The sequence below is a fragment of the Echiichthys vipera genome (assembly GCF_963691815.1).
Source record: "Echiichthys vipera genome assembly, chromosome: 4".
Classification (NCBI taxonomy): Eukaryota; Metazoa; Chordata; class Actinopteri; order Perciformes; family Trachinidae; genus Echiichthys; species Echiichthys vipera.
In genome coordinates, this window is record NC_139829.1 from 9496844 (window position 1) to 9516162 (window position 19319).

Sequence of the window (19319 nt, forward strand, 5' to 3'; positions counted from 1 at the left end):
CTCCTCTTCCAGGCAAGACACTTTCCCCTTTCACTCTGCTGTGCTACCACTACAAACACACACGCACAAACCCACGTACACACTGAAGTAGATATGCCGTGCCCCAACTCATGTAGAAAAAAAATACAGTACATGTTATCACAAATGATAGGAGGCCTGGAAGTTACTAGAAGTCCTGTTCCAAAACAGTAGTTAAAAAAAACACAAATTGGAAAAGTGCCTGCTGCTTTTAATCATGCATGTGCGTTTCACAAACATTATTTTTCTGTCGACATGTAAGGCCAAACATTCAAAATTCACAGTTAATTCAGTTCCACTCACTTTCAGTTTCTCCAAAATGCTAGTGGAGGGAATGAAAAGCGAGTTCATTATTCTTATTTAACAGGCAGAGATGAAGGTCGGCCTCTTTTTATTCACAAACCCATCAGGAGGCGAGGCGGGGTTAAAGGTCACTGTGAAGGTTTGGCTGGGTTCAACAGCACAACTGAGTGTCTGTATATTCATTTGGTCATCCATTATCCCTTATATTATTGGATTGTTTATGCTATCTGTAGCTCACACTTCAGCAGAAAAAATGACATGACTGATCAGACAACGAAGAGTGCCACATACAGAAACGCAAACTTCATCATTGTAAGATGTCAGTAAAGAGATGTAATAGGGCATTTAGTGCAAACACACAAACTTATGAAACAAACAAATAAACAAATTATAATAATCTGTGAGTTGTCACTGGAGACTTTCAGGGATATGCCTTAGAAAAACAACAAGTAGGCATCAGGGAGTGCAGCTTCTTTTAATAAGGTTAAGAATTGAAAGATCCTACTTCCTGCCTCCCATCTCAATGTGTGTTTATACCTACCATGTGTAACCACACCAAATCATTTCTCCTACTTATCACTTTTGCCACGTTTCTTTTAAGGCTAATTTAGGCGATTTCAGCTTTGATCTCCAATTTTACAACCCTGGTGTTCCCTTTATCTATTTGTCCATGCCTGTAAACTTCCTCCAGGTCTTGAAAGAGTGTGGTTCACGTGGTGTTTGAGGGGCACTGTGGTACTGTGGGGGCAGGGTGACCCTTGAACACAGCCAGGCATCGTACTCCTTCCTGGGCATCTGGACCACATGCTCTGTGGCAATCTGACAGAGAAGAAGAGAGATGAGAGGAGGGGATGGTTTAAACAGAGACGGACGGCACAGAGATGGACTGACATGTATGTTAGTACCTCATACACTTAAAAGTAAGGAATAAAATACAATTATACAACTGAAATCTGACAACTGATGTTAGAGGTACTGGACAAAAACTGTCTTGTAGGTGAGCAAACAAAATTACACTTTGTTGCCCTAAACCTTGACACATTTCTCCTACTGAGCCACAAATGGAAAGGTCTGTGTGAGGTCACCTGAGGTCTGTTTGATTCATTTCTGAGCCTCAGAGAGGGCCACATGCCGTCCCAAAAGGGAACACAGTGAAGGAAGCGGTCAGTGCTCGACCCTCTCCACTGACCCTCCAGATCAGTGAAGCTACTTTACTGTCCTTCCTGGTGTCATTTATCAGCTGGCGTTCCTGTCATTACACCTTCAGCTATCTGTTCTGGAGTCTGGGAAAGATATATTGCCCTTCATTTCTAACAGGCAGGGGCATGTTCAGAGGGTCTGGCACCTTATGGTTTTGGGAGAGGGTCCCTAATTGATGGTTTGGTGGGAGTAAGGTAGCATTTACATACCCTCCAGCAGCTCTGGCAAAACACTGCTGGGTTGTGTGGCGGTGGGAGTGTCACCTAAATGGCCTCTCTGTGCGCCGCCCTGTTGTGCTCTTTTACCCCCTTATGTAGCACAAGTAGACTTTATACTTCACATTTTTTGTTTTCTGTCAGATCGTTATTATGGTATTGACGTTCTTGGAGGGCCAGAGGTTTGAGCTTTTTTTACGGGAAACAGTTAACTGTTACACAAATTCTGGCAGTTAAATATATGTGTGGTTTTTTTTTATCTCATTTTTTTTGTGGCAGTGATAGGGGGCAGGATGTTTACGTTTTCTGAGTGGGACTTTCACTCCACCTCAAAACTGACTGTGAAGTCTGATCACTGGTAACATGATAGAGCCTGACGTCGGGCTGCATTTCTCCAAAATTTGAGTCTGAGACTGATTTATGGGGGGAACAAAGAGAATTTTTAACCTGCCAGCCGACTGCAATAACAATTTGGCATCACACATTTGTACAATTCCCTCCATTTTCCCGGCTCTAAACCCAAAATCATGTCCAAATTTGCCCAGATTCCAGTAGTAAAGATCCACAGCGTTACATGTACTTTCAGCTCATCTGAAATTTGAATCTTGAACTTGAGCAAGTTACAAAACTCTAATTTTTGCAAACTCAGCACAGTCTTTGCATTTAGATCCTACAATGTGGTGTTGTGCATTTTTTCTCCAACTCATTTTAACCAAATGACAAATCCATCGTAATCATTTTCTCTGTGTTTTTTGTACCTGGATGGCCACACACAGCTCAGGCAGACAGAGCTCCCATGGCTCCAGACTCTCCAACACCTTGAGCAGGACCTGAGGTCGAACCCTGAGGGTCTGCTGCTCTGCAAAACCACTCAGCTTCTCCAGCACCCGGCTCACCGCTTGCTCCCTGCACACCGCCTTAGGCAGGCTGCTCAGCAGAGTGGACAGCCTGGTAAGAAATGACAGAAGAAAACCAGAGTGTCAGATCCACTTATATCCTCATGCTACAACACAGAAGAATATGGGGTTTATTAGCATATGCATACCACATGTGCATGCACTTCCACAAATTTGACCTGCTACCCCAGCCGCAATAAACCTAGCAAATCCAGGGTCCACATTCCACACCAGATAATGTCTTCGACAGGCTGCATACCATATATTGTTGTTTTTATTGTTGTTGTTGCTCTGACCCTCTGTCTCTGGAGGCATACGGTTCACATGATGCGGAAAGCCATGAGATTCGGTCACAGGACACAGGGCTTGATACCAGCGGAGACCACTGTCTACCCTCTCCCTGGGTGGGAGAAGAAAACTGAATTTAAAAAGAAAAAGGAACAGGAGGAACCTACAAGAGCTCACATTATCTTTCAATCATTGGCTCATATATATATATATATTTATTAAGGACACAGACTGATATCACAGAATAAACGTAGTATATACAGTACGTGAGTAGTAGTACTAGTCTGAGGGACGTTAAGGACGTTTAGAGTTAAAGTAAAGACTCAGGGAGTAACATAAGATACAATAATCTTTATTTAGTGCCACAACAGGTGGGTTAGCGGGTTGAAGTGTATGATGTGATAAAACACCATCATTAACACAATGATTCGATTCTTATAAGAAAACACCTTCATCCCAGTTGATTTAGATGTTCAGCGAGGAAGTGATTTTTAAGAAAGATGAAGCATCTGAGACATGCATTGTTCAGAGTGATAGTGATGGAGGCAACCTATGAGACAGAAACTCTTGGGATTGGATGTTTACCGGACCTGGCTCTGAGCTCCAGGGCGTCGACGTAGCTCTGAGACATCTCCTCAACCCTTTCGTCAAAGGCAGCTTTCAGCATGGTAGCCTTGTTGTCGTTGTTGATGAGGTGGCTGCTGGCTATCAGGGGCTTGGCAGGACAGCTGGAGGGTGGACACACAAAGACAAACAGTATTCAGTGTGTTGATCGATTTATAATTGTGATTAAGCTGTAGACTGTATTTGGGCCAGCTTTGGAATAAGTCACAATAATATGCCGAGTCTCTAACAAACAAGGTTATTTTAATTGTATACAAAATAATGTACAAAACAATATATTTGTTTGCTATTGAATATGGATTCCAGCACATTGGATTTATTTCAGATTTAATTTGAAATGCTAATTATCTTCATACAAAACATCCAAAGCACCACAATTTGGTGTACCACATTTTATAGGAAATATCAAAAATTAACTTTAAAGAGATATTTTACCCATTTTATGTCCCCAAGGAATGGAGCATCGGAGGTGTGCCACCAAATAACGCAACACTTGAATTTCCCCTTATGGTTGTATGTTTCCGACAAACTGAAAATGAAGTGAAGGAGCTAAATAAAAAGTATTAAGTGTACTTTATTGCAAAACGTAGATGCTTCAAACACATCTTCAGCCCGACCAAATGTCCGCCCTTTATGAAACATGCCACAGTGAAGTTGACCTTTGACCTTTTGGATATAAAACCTCATCACTTCATCACTTCTATCCTATTAGACATTTGTGCGAAATGTTGTTATAATTAGTGTAGAAATCCTCGAGTCCAAGTCCACCAAAACCCCTCCAGGCGCTCTTGAGATGTCATCTTCACAAGAACAGGACGGATGGACGGACAACGTGAAAACATAACGCCTCTGATGATGGCTGTCGCGGGCGCAGCAGCACTGTAGAGCCGTTATACTGAATCTTTTCTTTGCAGTCACTAGCTTTTCTAAGTCCCCGGATCTCAGCAGACCTGACCTGCAGCAACCTTCACTTCTTGCTTATTTTGGGTGATTTTTGCCTTCAGTCTGGTCTGCAACATGTTCAGCTGAACTGAGCCGGACAACAACGCTCCACTGTTTGCACCTAAAAGTCACTGGTTGCATTGTCTACACATGTCTGCCCTAGAACTGGGGGATTACATGTAAACAGGGGCTGTGACTGTTCAACAAATATGGATGTGAGCATGTTTTTTTTTTTCAAACTTTAGCACTACATCAGCACTTTATCCAAATAGTTATGGTTTTATGCATGTGGACTGCATGATTATAGAAATACTGCAGGTTAGATAAGTAATTCAGGTAATTTGTTGTTGTTTGCTGACGTATATGAATCATGGGTGTTTTGGGCCAAAAATTATCTGCAGTCTTGCAGTCAGTGTGGTTGCCCATCATCTGTGGTGAAGACTGTCTTTTGGACTCGGGTGCCATCAAGCTGAAACAGATGACGGTTATAACAAGTAAGACTTGTTTATAGAAGAGACTGTTAAAACAGGGATAGGTCACAGGTGGTAAAAGTGTCTATTGAAACTGGGATTGAATGCTGTAGTATATGTCGCCTGAAAAGAATTCTCCCAGATATAGAATAAACTCTGGACCGTTGTTTCCTAAAAGCCCCGTAAAAGACAATCTCAGTCCCATTGTATTTAACAAGACTGGTTTTAATGGTGTCATTTTGTGTTGGTTTTGTATTTGAAAAAGTAGTAATTAACCTGCAAAACCGCTTCATGTGAATTTGTGCCCCAGGACACCCATGTGTGGATACATTTATGAAGGATAATCGTGTTTATGTTGACAGTTATGTGTGTAACCCTCATGTTTAGTTGACTTTATTTGAGAAGAGAAAATTCACATGCATATTGTCTGTCTCTGGCCAAAGTGCACAAAGACTTCCCATAATACATCAGAGCAAAAACAAAAACAAGGCTAAGACTAGAAAAGGACCCCAAGTTGTTAAAAGCTTTAAATAACATATATACATATGGAACAACACTACAAAGAGGCAGGACATATCCGGCTATTAAGTCTGACGTAACACCCCTTCAAAGTACGATTTCCAGGTCCAAACGCTCCGTTGGAACAAAACAGACAACGATGGCCGAACATGTGCACAATTGCGATTACCTGGTTTGTCCGTTAGACATCTTTTATATTGATAAGAAACAGGTAAAATGACAATTACGTTGTTTTTTAAAAACTCAGATCTGTTCACGGCGTTGTAGAAATACGAGGCTTGGACCGGCTTGGACCTGGAAATCCTACTTTGAAAGGGCGTTTAGTCACGTCTTAACAGGATAGATAGTAGCAGTAAAAAGAGAGTTTGGTGTTGACATGTGTATGCATTAATCATCCTTCGTTTGAATTGGTTGCTGAAAGATCAAGTGTTAGATAAGTAATAAGTAATTATTTTCTGCGTTGAGTGTTAAATGTTGCACTTTTTGCACATCAAGCGTTCAGACACAAATGTTAATGCAGACCTTGTTGAAACAAACTCATAATTACAGAAAGCTGGCAGAGAGAAAATAGCCATCTGGAACATGTAATCAGTCATTGAATGGTGATAATCATGTGATCACAAGTTTAACAGCCAAAGTAAATATCAGGCAGAAAGCACCAACGAAATGTGCCCTGATAACATTTACAATGTGCCCTTTTGTCCCCACATCTATAACACCATTCCCCCGGAGCGTCACAGCAAATTCCTGACATAGCCTCTCAGATCACTGCCTTTAAGACTCTGAATAGACCAGAGGAGGAATGAAGATGAGGGGGCACTAAAAATAGAAGCACAAATTGATGGTCTGTCACCACAGAGCCAGTGTGGAGAGTACAGGTTGAGCTGCTTCTGTAGCTTTTATTTTCCCAGCTCTTCTTCTCTTTACAGTCATTCCAGGAATATCGCCCACGGTCATGGCGGCTTGGACTTTTGTCCTCTTTATGATTAGCTGCTGTTGATTCAGGAAATAAAGCCTTTGGTACTGCTGCACATTATTGCAAAGTGTCTAAATCATACGGGGAGCTCAGCCTGAGGAGCAGCAGTTAGGTGCAGAGTTTAGGGATTTATGGCAGCTGGGTCGTTATCTTTTACACCATGTTTATCTTCTAGGGCTGCTAAAAATATAGATCCTTGCAAGTTGAACTAACCTGCTGGTTAGTGAGCTTTGGCTCTCTTTCTTGACTTTCTGGTTGACATCGGACAGTATGCAAAGACCTGGAGAGAGAAAAAAACATTTAAAAAAGACTTTAATTAGAGTTTCTTTCTGCTCCATCTCTTACATCGGTGCATTTGATTATAAATCTATAACTCTCTCTATTCCGCTAAATGTATAATTATTCATGATTACAAGAGTTCACACAACTTATAACAGACTTTTTTTTGTCGTGGAGTTTTAAGAAAGCATGATATATGGAGCAGCAGTGAGGTCAAGACAGATTTAAACACTATCAGGAATGATTTCTTTGTCTCTCTTAGGTTAAAGGCTAACTGCTCCTGTCACTTCAATGCACTCCCTCCATACAGATCATTTCTCTGCTGTCCCACATTTAACCCGCTGCGTGCCACTCTGCCTCAGAATACAAATCAACATAATGTATTCGTCAGTGTGTAACAGTAATTGATGACCTCTCAGGTTACCCAACCCGTTTTAATCACCACTCATCACATATGGCCGTTTTATCAACGCATACGTGTAGTCCTGCACGTAAGACGGCGATGCTACACTACTGTTTTAGAAATGGGGAACACGTGGAAACGATCGTGGTTGGGAAAAAATAAGTGTGTTTGTACTGTATCTACAGGTGCACAGGACAAGAAGAGGACATAAAACGCTGTCCCCTGAGATGTGCTGTGTTTGTTTGATCCATCCACCAGCCTGACACCCACATACAAAGACAGACAGACACAAAGACAGAGAGACAGACACAAAGACAGACAGACACAAAAACAGACAGACACAAAAACAGACAGACAGATTAGAGATGCAAGCAACCATCAAATCAACATTAAGAGTAATAAAATGAATGTGACGAACAAGTTACAGCAGTTAAATACAACAATGATATGAATAGTGGCAATAATAACCGTTTACATAATGAGTATTGTCTCCTTTAAAACTTTGTAATAATGTATGATTGTTAATGTGCTAATATTATTATTATTTTATCTGTCTTTCTTTAGGTAGGAATGGAAAAGCTTTTGGATACTTCTACTGATTGTCTTGTGAAACGTTAAACTCTTTCAACACTTAAGCCATCTAAAAAAAAGAATTCTCTTCAGTTGAACTCACAAATCATGTTAACAATTGTGACAAGGGGAGTAGACATTGCTTCTCTTATGGGATCACAGGCCTCAAAGGTCAGAAATTAAAGCTATGTGTCATTTGTAGCAGCATGTTTTAGGTTAATATGTGTTACATGTGTTCCTGCACTGTCAGACCAGTAGTTTAATGTGCTTTAGCGATTTTGAGTCTTGTATCACATGAGTAAGATATGTGGAAATATAAGTAGGCCTTATCGTGCAAAAGACAGATTAGACCTTGTGCAAGTGTTACTTAAATGCATGTATTTCCACACAGTTACAAGACAAGTCAAAATGTGTCCGTCTAAGTGTTATTTTCATATATAATCTCACAGCTCCCCCCCGTGTTTACATGCGGTTACTACACTGTTGACAGAGAACAGTGTACCCTGCATGTCATGCCACTGAAGCATCAGGTAGGAGCTTAGATATCACACACAGCGATGACACAATAAATCTTCCTGAAGCTTCCCAAGAGTATAAAGCATTCATTAAAATGTTAAATACCAGCCTAAATGATTCAACTTCTCTATGAGCTGTGACAAAATTAATCACAGTGTGGCAAATCGGAGAGATGAGGCGCTTATTAAAATGTATAGCATGCTTTCTCATGAGGAAGAGCTATAAAAACCTGCAGCCCAAACTGTAATAGCCAATAACTTTTGCAAATTGGCTGGCTTTTAGATTCAATAAATAGAGTTCTTATTTTAATTATGCCAAATGAATGTGGCGGATTAACTATCTGCTAAGAAACCACTGGGGGAAGCATTGAAATGCAAATACAAACCTCCTAATTAGTCAAAGTTTTGCGTTTCCTTTTTTCCTCAAAGAGTTGAAAAAACGACTTATTTCTTTCTCCAAAAGTATTGAACTCCTCTTTCAAATCCATTTACCAGGCAAAACAATGTAGTGTGGGCAGAGCTGCACATCTCCAGTGGCCAATTTCTGGATTTGAGACATAACTCTGGGGATTAGCCCGAACAGCAGTTAATTGCTTTAAACCAATGGTGTTGCATTAATCCTTTGATTTTTGGACTCCTTTTATGATTAGAGCGAGGGCGCAGGAGGAAGGGAGGAGAGAGAAAATGTGAGAAAGAGAGAGTAATGGAGAAGAAAAAGCAACAACAACCTGACAATGACTCAGACAGCGACAACTAGCTGAACAGTCTTGCATCAGGATGTATGAAACCTGTAATCTACAGGAGGCGGGGGGTGGTGGGAGGGATAAGATGACTAATTATATTCTGCTCTGAAGCCTGAAGCAGTGCACTCTGGGAATCAGCACAGGGCATAGGAGGGCTGAACCCTGGCAGAAAGGTTCTGATCACTCAGCTGAGAAGTGTTTTGAACAGACCAAACTCTTATTTGGGTTTCCATTTCAAACCCAGCAGGTGGTGGGCTGGAAGTGTGTGTGTGTGTGTGTGTGAGTGTGTGTGTGTGTGTGTGTGTGTGTGTGTGTGTGTGTGTGTGTATGTGTGTGTGTGTGTTCATAAGATTGGACAGGGAATTTGGTCGCCATCATGGTTTCTTTTTATTTTCTGTGATGCTGTCTCTTTATCCGCAGGAATAAAGTGACTTTTTAAGGCTTTGTGATCATAAGTTTGCGTCAAACAGCTGTTGCTATGACAACATAGCTGGGTTTCTCTGCATGTGTTTATGAAACTTCTTTCTTTTTGTGAACGAATTTTGACTTTCCTATCTTCACAGTGAGGGTGTTTTTGTGAAGGGAGATAGTTTTGGCGGGTTCCATTGTTCTTCTCGGTCAGAGGTGTTCAAACTTATTTCTGAGGCGTACAGACCTCAGAAAACACGAAGCTCCAAGTACCACCATCGTGACCAATGTTAAGAAACAGTAGCGTACGTCTACCCTTTCAGCTATGGGCCGTTCCAGTGAGATCGAAATATTCTCCCTCTGATCTGCACTTGTCTTCCTAAAAGCTTCCGTTTGGATGCAAACTAATTGTGAACCATTTGTTTTTGAACCATTCATATTACCTCAGCTTACTATAATCATGCATGTATGCAGGCTGATATTGGAACAAAAATATTACATGAAAGGCAAAACACGCACGTACATTTCAGCGATCTCATAGTTAAAGTATTTTAAATCTCAAGTTTACTGAATAACTTTCATATTATAGGATTTTGAATGAATTGAATTACATTTTGTACCACCGCAGTATGTGCACCACAGTTTGAGACCACTGTTCTAGGTCCAAGTTAGATAGAGACAAGTTTTCCTAATTATTATGTATTTATTTGTTTTTGTTTTTTTTGCATTTTAGTGTCAACAAGAAAGCAAAATCATTGAAAAATCATCATTATATGTCATAACTTGACCTCATTAGTGCACTTACAGAGTCACAAACAGCACATCAGTGATTGTTCAGGGGAGTTTTCCTTGTAAACATTGTAAACATGACCCACCGTCATGGTCCTATACACAAGAGTAAGGATCAGACTATGAATGAGGCTGCTTTAAGGAGGCTTTTAGAGGTGAAGGTATAGATTAATGTCAGGATTTCGCGAATCAACATAGGCCTTATGAGCATAGCAAGACAAACACTGGTATGATCGTGCATGTGTGTGTCTTTCACTCAGCGTTGGTGGGAAATAGACACAGTCTATTCTGTGCTTTCCTCCAACAACAAGGAGATGAGTGAATGTGACTGCATGTGGACCTCACCTCTGCATAATGTACTGAAGTGACTCCATTTACTGTTATTCCTCACTTATAACTCATATTCAGACTGTGGACATGGACATTTGTTGCCAGCATCCAAACTAAAATGCTATTCCTGTTGCGCTTTTCTTACATCCAACCATACATGCGTCTAGAGACACAGGCGCCTGGGATGACACTTTTGAAGGGGAGAAGAAAAGGAGATATAAAATGTATAATCCTGTTTGATTTCATGAGCTCTTTGTACTGTTTGTAAAAAAAAACATCCAATTTTGATAACTTACACTCTGAGGGAGGGCGGTCGTTCTCCTCTGCTGCTCCTGGAGACTCTGTGTCGTCCTCAGCTCCTGGGACCAGAGAGGACACACTGCTGCCCACAGTGTTGGAGGTGAGTGCAGGGAGGGAGGCCACACTCATTAAGGAAGACTTCCTGTGGGCGTAGAGGCGAGCAGAGGAGCTGCGAGGGCGCCTGGGATGAGACTTTTGAAGGGGAGAAGAAAAGGAGACATAAAAGGTTGTACAAATTCTTAAAAGGACAGCGTGCGTTTAGTTAATCATCTAACCATCTGAATTTAAGGACACAAGGACGACAAAATAAAGGTATTTCTTACAGGAGACATTTTGACCGTTCATAGGTGCAAAGCACCGCTGTTACTACCAACATTAATGAAACATCCCAGTTAGTGTGAGGCGGCATGAATGATTCCAGGAACCTGAAATCAAAGCAACTATGGAATTCAGCCATTGTTAGTATGTCTGTAAAGGTATATACAGATAGTATAAGATCCCCCAAAATTTCCAGATTATTCCCATGAAAAGTTTCCAACTTTGAATATTCCTGGAATTTTGCAACCCTACTATGTATAGATAGACATGCGTTTAAAATGTGTGTAGCTATATATACACCATGTTTCTCTTTATTTGTATATAAATAATTCTGTGTGTGTTAAATAAAAGTAAGTATATAATGAACACTTCTGCTCCTCTGCCAGAGGCTCTGAGGCAAAGATGTCATTTTGTTAAATGCCTATTGCCTCTCCTTGTCTCTCCTTGTGTGTCTTCGTCGCCTCCTCTGCTCACATCTCCAGAGGGCGGGACTAAGATGCCAGGAGAGAAGTAGGGGATGTTAAAAACTGGGAATTGGGACAGTGTCTTGTGAAAAAGTTTGTTTATTATGGTCAAGTCCAACAGACTTCAGTCTTTCAACCTATAGAGGTCAGCACAACAAAGCTTTACAAGATTACTGAGCTCTCTTTAACCCTGCAGTCAGTTTTACTTATACATTTATTTGTCTTTGATTCTCAAATTTACTTAAAAGCGTAACTCTCTGAGTTATTTAGGTGTTGTAATGTATGATTCTGATTTACCTACTTTATCTCAACCTGCGTCATTTTCATTTCCCAGGTTGTGTTATTGTGTTTTGGAACCACCTGGGAGAATTTTGCTGATTACAGTCAAAGGAGTTTGTAGTCAATTCACAGTATAGCTCATACACACACACACACACACACACACACACACACACACACACACACACACACACACACACACACACACACACACACACACACACACACACACACACACACACACACACACACACACACACACACACACACACACACACACACACACACACACACACACACACACACACACACACACACACACACACTTTACTCAAAATAACACCTCTAATGGCTGTCTGTCATCGTCATCTACTGAGGCCGCTGTCAACAGAGAATCTATAATTGACACTTTTCGTGTATAACTGTTATGTGTCAGCCCAGAATGGAGGCTCTTGGTATCGGTTCTAAGAGACTGACCAAAACCTGGCAGTAACAAGCTACTCATATCTTTGAATGTTTTGTTTTTGCGTCAAGCTCCTTTTTTTTTTCTCTCACCACGCCAGAAATAATCTCCGTGTTATGTCTCGCCATCTGTCTTTGGCCAGTTATTCATGAGAAAAAGTAAAGCAGACGACAAACAACAGAAAACGGTGAAACGTTCCTATAACGACAGGGTTTTTTTCTTTTTTTTTTTTAATTAAAAAACATCTGTAAGCCTGAAGCAAAGTCTTCAATTTATATTAGCTCATTGTGGATCCTAGTAAGTGCAGAAATATGCAAACACACACACAAGCTGAGAGGCAGCAGCTTGGCACACACCCATAGGTAGACCCATCTCTCAACCGAGGGCGACATATGAGCAACAGAAAGGAGCCAGACACGACTCTCCCTCTCCCCTCTCTCCTCCAATGCCCTTCCCTCTCTCCCGGCTGTCTGTCAGAGAAGACCGAGGCCTTGAGTGCATGTGACGCTCCCATCAGCCTAATTATCAGGGTGGAGGGAAGCACAACACTTCAGCAACAGCTCTCCCAATGTCCTCTACTGCCACACACTGCCATCCCCTGAGGTGTAAAGCGTGTGTGTGTGTGTGTGTGTGTGTGAGCCAGTCTGTGGGTTAAAGCATGCATGTTTGACTGTTTAAATAATTGTGTCTGGGCATCAAGATTTAAGGTTTAGAGTCTATTAAGTGTAGTGCTTGAGCATGAGTGAGTAAATGCAACAGATTTTTCCGTGTGTGTGAGTGTGTGTGTGTGTGTGTGTGTGTGTGTGTGTGTGTGTGTGTGTGTGTATGTGTGTCGTGTCGGTGTCACAGTGCAGGATTTCTGTCTCTCGGCAGAGTGTGGCAGGTAGTGGACTTTGAGAGTGGGTGAAAAGACAGAGAAGATGAATACCCTTTATGGCCAAAAGTAGGTGGACACACGAGCATTCCACCTATATGTGATTGACATCTTATTCTATAACCATGGGAATTAATGCATTAAGCAGTTGCTGTTGCCACCAAGTTGGAGACAGAGTCATTTAAAATATAATTGTGTGCTGGAGCATGAAGATTTTTTCTTTAAAGCTGTGGTTGGCATTTTATTTATGGTGATGTTGGGCAAAAACGTATTATAATTCAAGTGTTCTGAGAGAAAACTAGACTTCTGCACCTCCTCTTAGCTCTGTTTTCACAAATCATAATAATATCTGTCAGCTGGGCACTGTAGTTTTTATCAAACAGGAGAAAGGATTAAATATGTTGGGGTTTTTCAGCTGCAGATTTGGTTCTCTAGTGAGTATTTTCAGCAGCAGGACGGTGCGTGGGTGTAGAAACTAGTGTGTGAGTTCATGGCCATGAGAAAACACCCAGTCACCCAGTGCAGAAGTGTGGCTCATTAATGTGTTTTATTCGTTTTTGGACAATAATGGAGCTCTATGGTAGTGTTTCTTAAATAGGGGTACGCATACCCCTAGAGATACTAGGGAGTACTGCATGGGGTACGTGTGATATTTAAAAAATCATCAGTCATGCATGATTCCTAAAACGATTTACCATATTAATATATGTAAATGTAGGTTGGATAAACCATATTTTGTATCCAATAACCCTTTTTTAATTGAATCGTTAATGGCCGTAAACTGTCAGCTGGCTGTTTCAGTGTTGATCAGTTGTTGTTTAGTCAATCAGACACTGACGCTGCAGCGCAATTTCTTTTTCTACCAAAAATGTCTCGTGCTGGTCAGGTGGTGCTTGGCTAAAAACATATTTCAAAGGTTGTACATATTTGAGAACCACTGCTCTATGGCAAAGAGTATTAAGATATAACAGGCTTTGGCTAAACAGAAACACATTGTTAATAGAAGTTAAGAGAGGTATGTTGTTAGTTTTGCTCTTTCGGTGTTTATAGAAAGTCACCATGCTTTTAACTGAAACTTGAAACCATAAAAAAGGGACCCATAACAAAAGTACACAGAAGTATACTGACAGGTGTGTCCACATACTTTTGGATTTATAATGTAAACACAAATACATTAAACATCAAAAATAATTAATATAATGGGGGGTTATCATGAATTAATGACAGTATCAGTCTTATAAATGAAGTGGTTAATGGTGTTTCCAGCTCATAATAATAAAACAGCAGTAAACCATTATAACAATACATGATTATGCTGTTGTTTATATTTCTGGTCTGGGTTTGTGTATGTATTTATTATTGTTTCCACTTTATTTTAATGTTCCACGTCAGCTTGATGTTGCCATTTGTGATTGAAACTTTTGCATCGATCTATCATTAATAATAAACAAGAGTGGGAGATACCTTGGTTGAAACAAACTGCTCCCATTTGTTCTCAATGGCTCGTTCCTTTTTCAGCATCTTCATCGTGGTCCTGCCTCGGCCAGGGTCTCTGCGAAAGGAAAATGATTGCCGCTGTTGTGATACATTCATCACTCCGGTGACCTTCTGCGGCTCACCACTAGTCGAAACCGGCCTTCGAGGCAGAGACAGCTTGAGAGTCGCTCAGACCATTATCAAAATCATAATTCATCTTATCCTAAAATCTGTGCTGCGTTTTAGATTGATGCCCGACATCAGAGCTGCCCGCCCGGTGGAAAGCCCAGCAGCAACCGTAACCTTGTGATAATGTTTCATTTCATCCTCTCCTTGTCTTCCTGTACAGTAATACCTCGGCTGTATCATTTGGCCCATAAAGCTTAAGACTTTCTGGGAAATTGGATTTGAAGCAGAGTGAAGGCCCTGGAGGCTGTAACATGATTATGTTTGGGTACAAAAAAAGTCTCTTTGTAGCTTTTCCCTTCCGTTCTTTCCTTTTTCCATTTTTCTATCAATTATTCAAGGCTTACAGTGGGGTGCAATAATATTACTGTGCCATATTCTACAAGGAGCAATTGTGACTGAGCGTAGTACAGTCACCTTAAAACTTTATGAAATCATCTATTGTGCCAGTTCAGGTCTACTCTGACACCATAAAGATCATCATAGCTCAATATCAAGGCCAGAATAAAAAGAAATGTAAAGAAGGAACCTAAAAGTGCAATGTCACAGCAATATTGTTGGGATAAACATATGAGTTTAAGCACCACACAGCTGCTGCATCTGCACTTTCTCTGCATTTCCTCACCCTCGACAGCCTGTGGTGGGTCAATATCACGGGAGCTGAAACCTGGAGGGGGAGGTATGAAGATAGAAGAATGCAATCTCCTCTCTAAGCCTGGACCCCCTCTGGAGCTTTGGACTTTATATTTCAACCTGCACTGTCAGCTGGCGCCTGCAGCCCCTGATCACCACCACCTTTCATCGCTGGCTCTCTACAGTATAGATGCAGCGTCTCTTCAGGTGGCTCGCTTTAAAATCAGTGTGGATTTGACAGAAGTTACTCATCGGTCAGCGTGCAGAGGTCAGCGCCGTAATGAGCCGATCACTGATGGATGTGTCACTCCTGCTGCTGTGTTTCAGCCTCTGGACCAAAGGACTGTACGGGGGCTCCAGTCAGTGGAATCATCCTTTCACAGTAAACAACAGCTTATGTATTATGTATGGAGCGTTTTCATAGTATGAGGACAATCACTGATATAATGTGAAAGCTCTATGGGCTCTATTGCTCACAGTGAAAGCACCATTATCCTGTCAAATGTAAACACTCTTAAATATTGAAGAAGTACTCATTGAGAAGCATCTAAATTACACAGATGATGTTTAAACCATAGACTGTATGTAAAGATGGACGACACGGCTCCTGTAAAGATTGACGACACGGCTCTGCTTCCTCGACCCCGAACCAATTAGGATTCGATCATAGCTGTCAATCGTGAAGTTTCACCCGGTTTTTCAAATTAAAATCAAACTTATCTGTAAAATGAACACTTGAACAAACATCAGCTTGATAAAAACTACCTACATTGACAGAAAACCTAACCTATCGTTCCGCCTTGACTCCGCCTAACTCCACTCAACCATCTGGGATCGATCCATTACAGAGGGATTTCAGGGTCCGCAAAAAATGGTCAGGCCAATCAGGAACGCCAGGCAGCGACTGTTGTGATTCAGACAACAATGGGGGCCTGCATCGAGGAAGCAGATGTCAACATGGATGCTGCTGTTTCATCTGTGTTGTCCACTCTATCAAATATTTCTTTTTTAAAAGAACACCAGAGAACGGCTCTGAAGGCTTTTGTTGGTGGAAAGCATGTCAGCTGTTCTGTTTGGCTTTTCCCTGCGTCGCTCTCATCAGCGTCACGGGTTGGTTTCAATGTGAGTGGTTGAAGTAGAACATCAGTAAAGATGACGGACAAGTGGTTGATCCAATCATATGCAAGGGTTTTTGATGAAGACCGAGCCTCCTGAAATCACTTTCTAATGAGTGAAGCAAAGCGGGACAAAATTCATCCTGCGAGAGTCAGATTACATGAAATCATCTTTGGGAAAAATGTATGCGAGGAGTACTTTGACTATTTAGTTTCGCCCATGTCACATCCGCTAACATGGAGGGGGCGGGACTTATGAGCTATATTACAGCTAGCCACCAGGTTGCAATCGTGAGTCTTTGGCTTCACTTTTGGGAAGCCGTAGAGCCACCCATCATTATATACAGCCTCTGTTTCAAACAGGTCCCCGGGAAGTGCAGCGGATTTTAAGGCAATTGGACAGAGAGGCCAAACAGTGGAATTACAACTTCCATGTCGGTCACATGATGCCATTGGGTCCAAAAAGACTTTTTTTCCCAATGACTTAGATGGCGAAAGAGACGCTCTACGTACCCAACAATGCGGAAGTATTGCCTATCATCCGGCTATTTTTAGACGTGGAAACTGAACTTTTTTGGATTCTTGCACCAGCTTTGACTCAAACACTGTATCCAGTTCTCCAAACACATACATGGGTTTCAACAAATACCCAAAGCATATTCAAAAGAAAGAAAGAATTTGAATTTTTTTTTTCAATATGCAAAATTGTGTGGCTTTGAGTTGCAGTACCAAGAAATCATGAAACGTGATGACTGTACACTTAACAGCAGGGGCATTGAGAACTTTTTCCACCAGAGGTGACGCAAAAAAAAGCAGCAAATCGTTTGACGGTATGAGTTTTAAACAGAATTGTGAGTTAACTGGGTGCATATCTGGATAAATTCTTGGCTTCAGCATCTTTAGAAGGCAACTACTTATTCATGCATTTGCTTTATCTGACTACTAATTTGTGTGTAGGTGGTGAGAACCTTTGACCCCAGAAAAACTTACTTGGGGTCCCAGCAGGCGGTGAGAGGTCCGACTCTTCCAGAGCGATCCAGAGTCAGGGCCTCCAGCAGCCAATTCAGACAGCAGAGCTGGCGGTAGATGACCTCCCTGCAACAGCACACAGCAGTTTGTCCAAGAGTCCACCAATATTCTTTTTTTATTATGATGCATAAGACACAGCAAACAAAAAACTCATCTCAACTCAAAGAATTTAGGTTCAGCTAGAATTTATTTATTTGATGGATAGAGAGAAACAGGAAACATGGAGAGAGAGAGAGAGAGAGAGAGAGAGAGAGAGAGAGAGAGAGAGAGAGAGATGATATGCAACAAAGGTCAGCCAACAGGGAGCCCTGAGAATAACTTTAACTCCACTCACTAAACTGTCTGACCTCAAGGGGTCAAAGATCAACTTGTAGAATGCAAGTATTTAGCAAATGTATTACAGCGTATTCCTCCACTTTAGGAGAGTGGGACATTTTGGATCCTAATAACACACATAGAACTACGAAAAGTAATGTACAGTCATTTGTGTGTATTCCACGTATTTAATGAGGTGCCCTAGTAAATGCTGGATTTATGTCTCAGAAGTACTTAAGCCTAACCCCACCCTTTTTTCAAATCCTAACCAGGTCGTTTTGATGCCTGACCTTTTGTTTCCTAAACGAAACTGTCGCAGTCCACTTCTGGTTGTTGTTTCATGGTGTTAAATAGAAGTCATATTTTGTAAGATATCATACGATTTTTGTGCAAAACCTTTCGTGAGATATACAAACCTGTTAATGAGAATATGTTGAATAAAAACACACCATGAGTTTTCACAACTAAGCAAGTGCGGTTGGAGCAACTCACAAGCAAAACTACGGAAATGTTTAAAACTGTGCTACTTTTCTGAAGGATGATTTGTCCCCAAAATGTAAAACTAGGTACAGAGTCTTTATAGAAACTGAAAACAGCCAGCTGATATTATGTTATTTCCTGACTCATAGCTATGCAAATTTACTCAAATTTACTTTTAACTGTTTTAATTCTTTTATTTGTTCTTTGTTTTCATTTTTTTAAAGTTTGTTTTATGTCTGCAACAATTCCATTTAGGGCTGCCTCGGTCTAGACACTCAGAGAAACAGAGTTTTTAGTCCTGGTTAAATAAACACATAAAAATAACTGCACATGAAGACCTTAAAAGCTTTATGGAAGAGTATTTGATAGCATATCCATTTTGTCACTACCTTACCAGTCTATCACAACACTGTATTTTATATTATATTTTAAATTGTATTCCTGTATTTTAACTCCTGCACTATTTTAAGTTAATGTCTTAGATTCTCATTTTTACTGTCTTTACATATTGTATGAGCACTGTTGGAGGGAGCCTGAGAACAAAGAATTTCACTGCCAACAGCTGCTACACTGAACCTTTTCTTCGTTTTTCTTTGTCTCTTGAGAAATAGAATGGAAGAAACTACCTGATTAAATGAAGCTAGACCTATCATATTTCATTTTATTTCATAACCTTTTTTCATCAAACCAACTGAGAGCGAAACTCCATTTTACAACGGTGCCCTGCAGAAACAGAATCAGGACAAATTGACAATAAAAAGCGTAAAAACCAACATGATAATACATCAGAAACACAAGGACATTAAGCACCAGAACCAGAATATATTAAAAGTACCAAAAGCAAAAGTACTCATCACATGAGTATGAGTATGAGTGTATGTGTGAAAACATCCACATTT

The 19319-nt window shown here is 40.9% G+C and overlaps 1 protein-coding gene across 1 annotated transcript in view; it reads right to left on the reverse strand.

The window, feature by feature from the left end:
- Positions 1–981: 981 nt before the first annotated feature.
- Positions 982–19319, reverse strand: part of LOC310945908 (coiled-coil domain-containing protein 60-like) — a gene marked incomplete at both ends in the record, with an annotated part of 34135 nt that continues 15797 nt past the window's right edge. The window contains 7 exons of the mRNA XM_083912169.1: positions 982–1140; positions 2495–2684; positions 3511–3648; positions 6665–6731; positions 10785–10980; positions 14651–14738; positions 17587–17691. Of these exons, the coding sequence (XP_083768295.1) occupies positions 982–1140; positions 2495–2684; positions 3511–3648; positions 6665–6731; positions 10785–10980; positions 14651–14738; positions 17587–17691 (943 nt within the window). The remainder of the gene's footprint in view (positions 1141–2494; positions 2685–3510; positions 3649–6664; positions 6732–10784; positions 10981–14650; positions 14739–17586; positions 17692–19319) is intronic.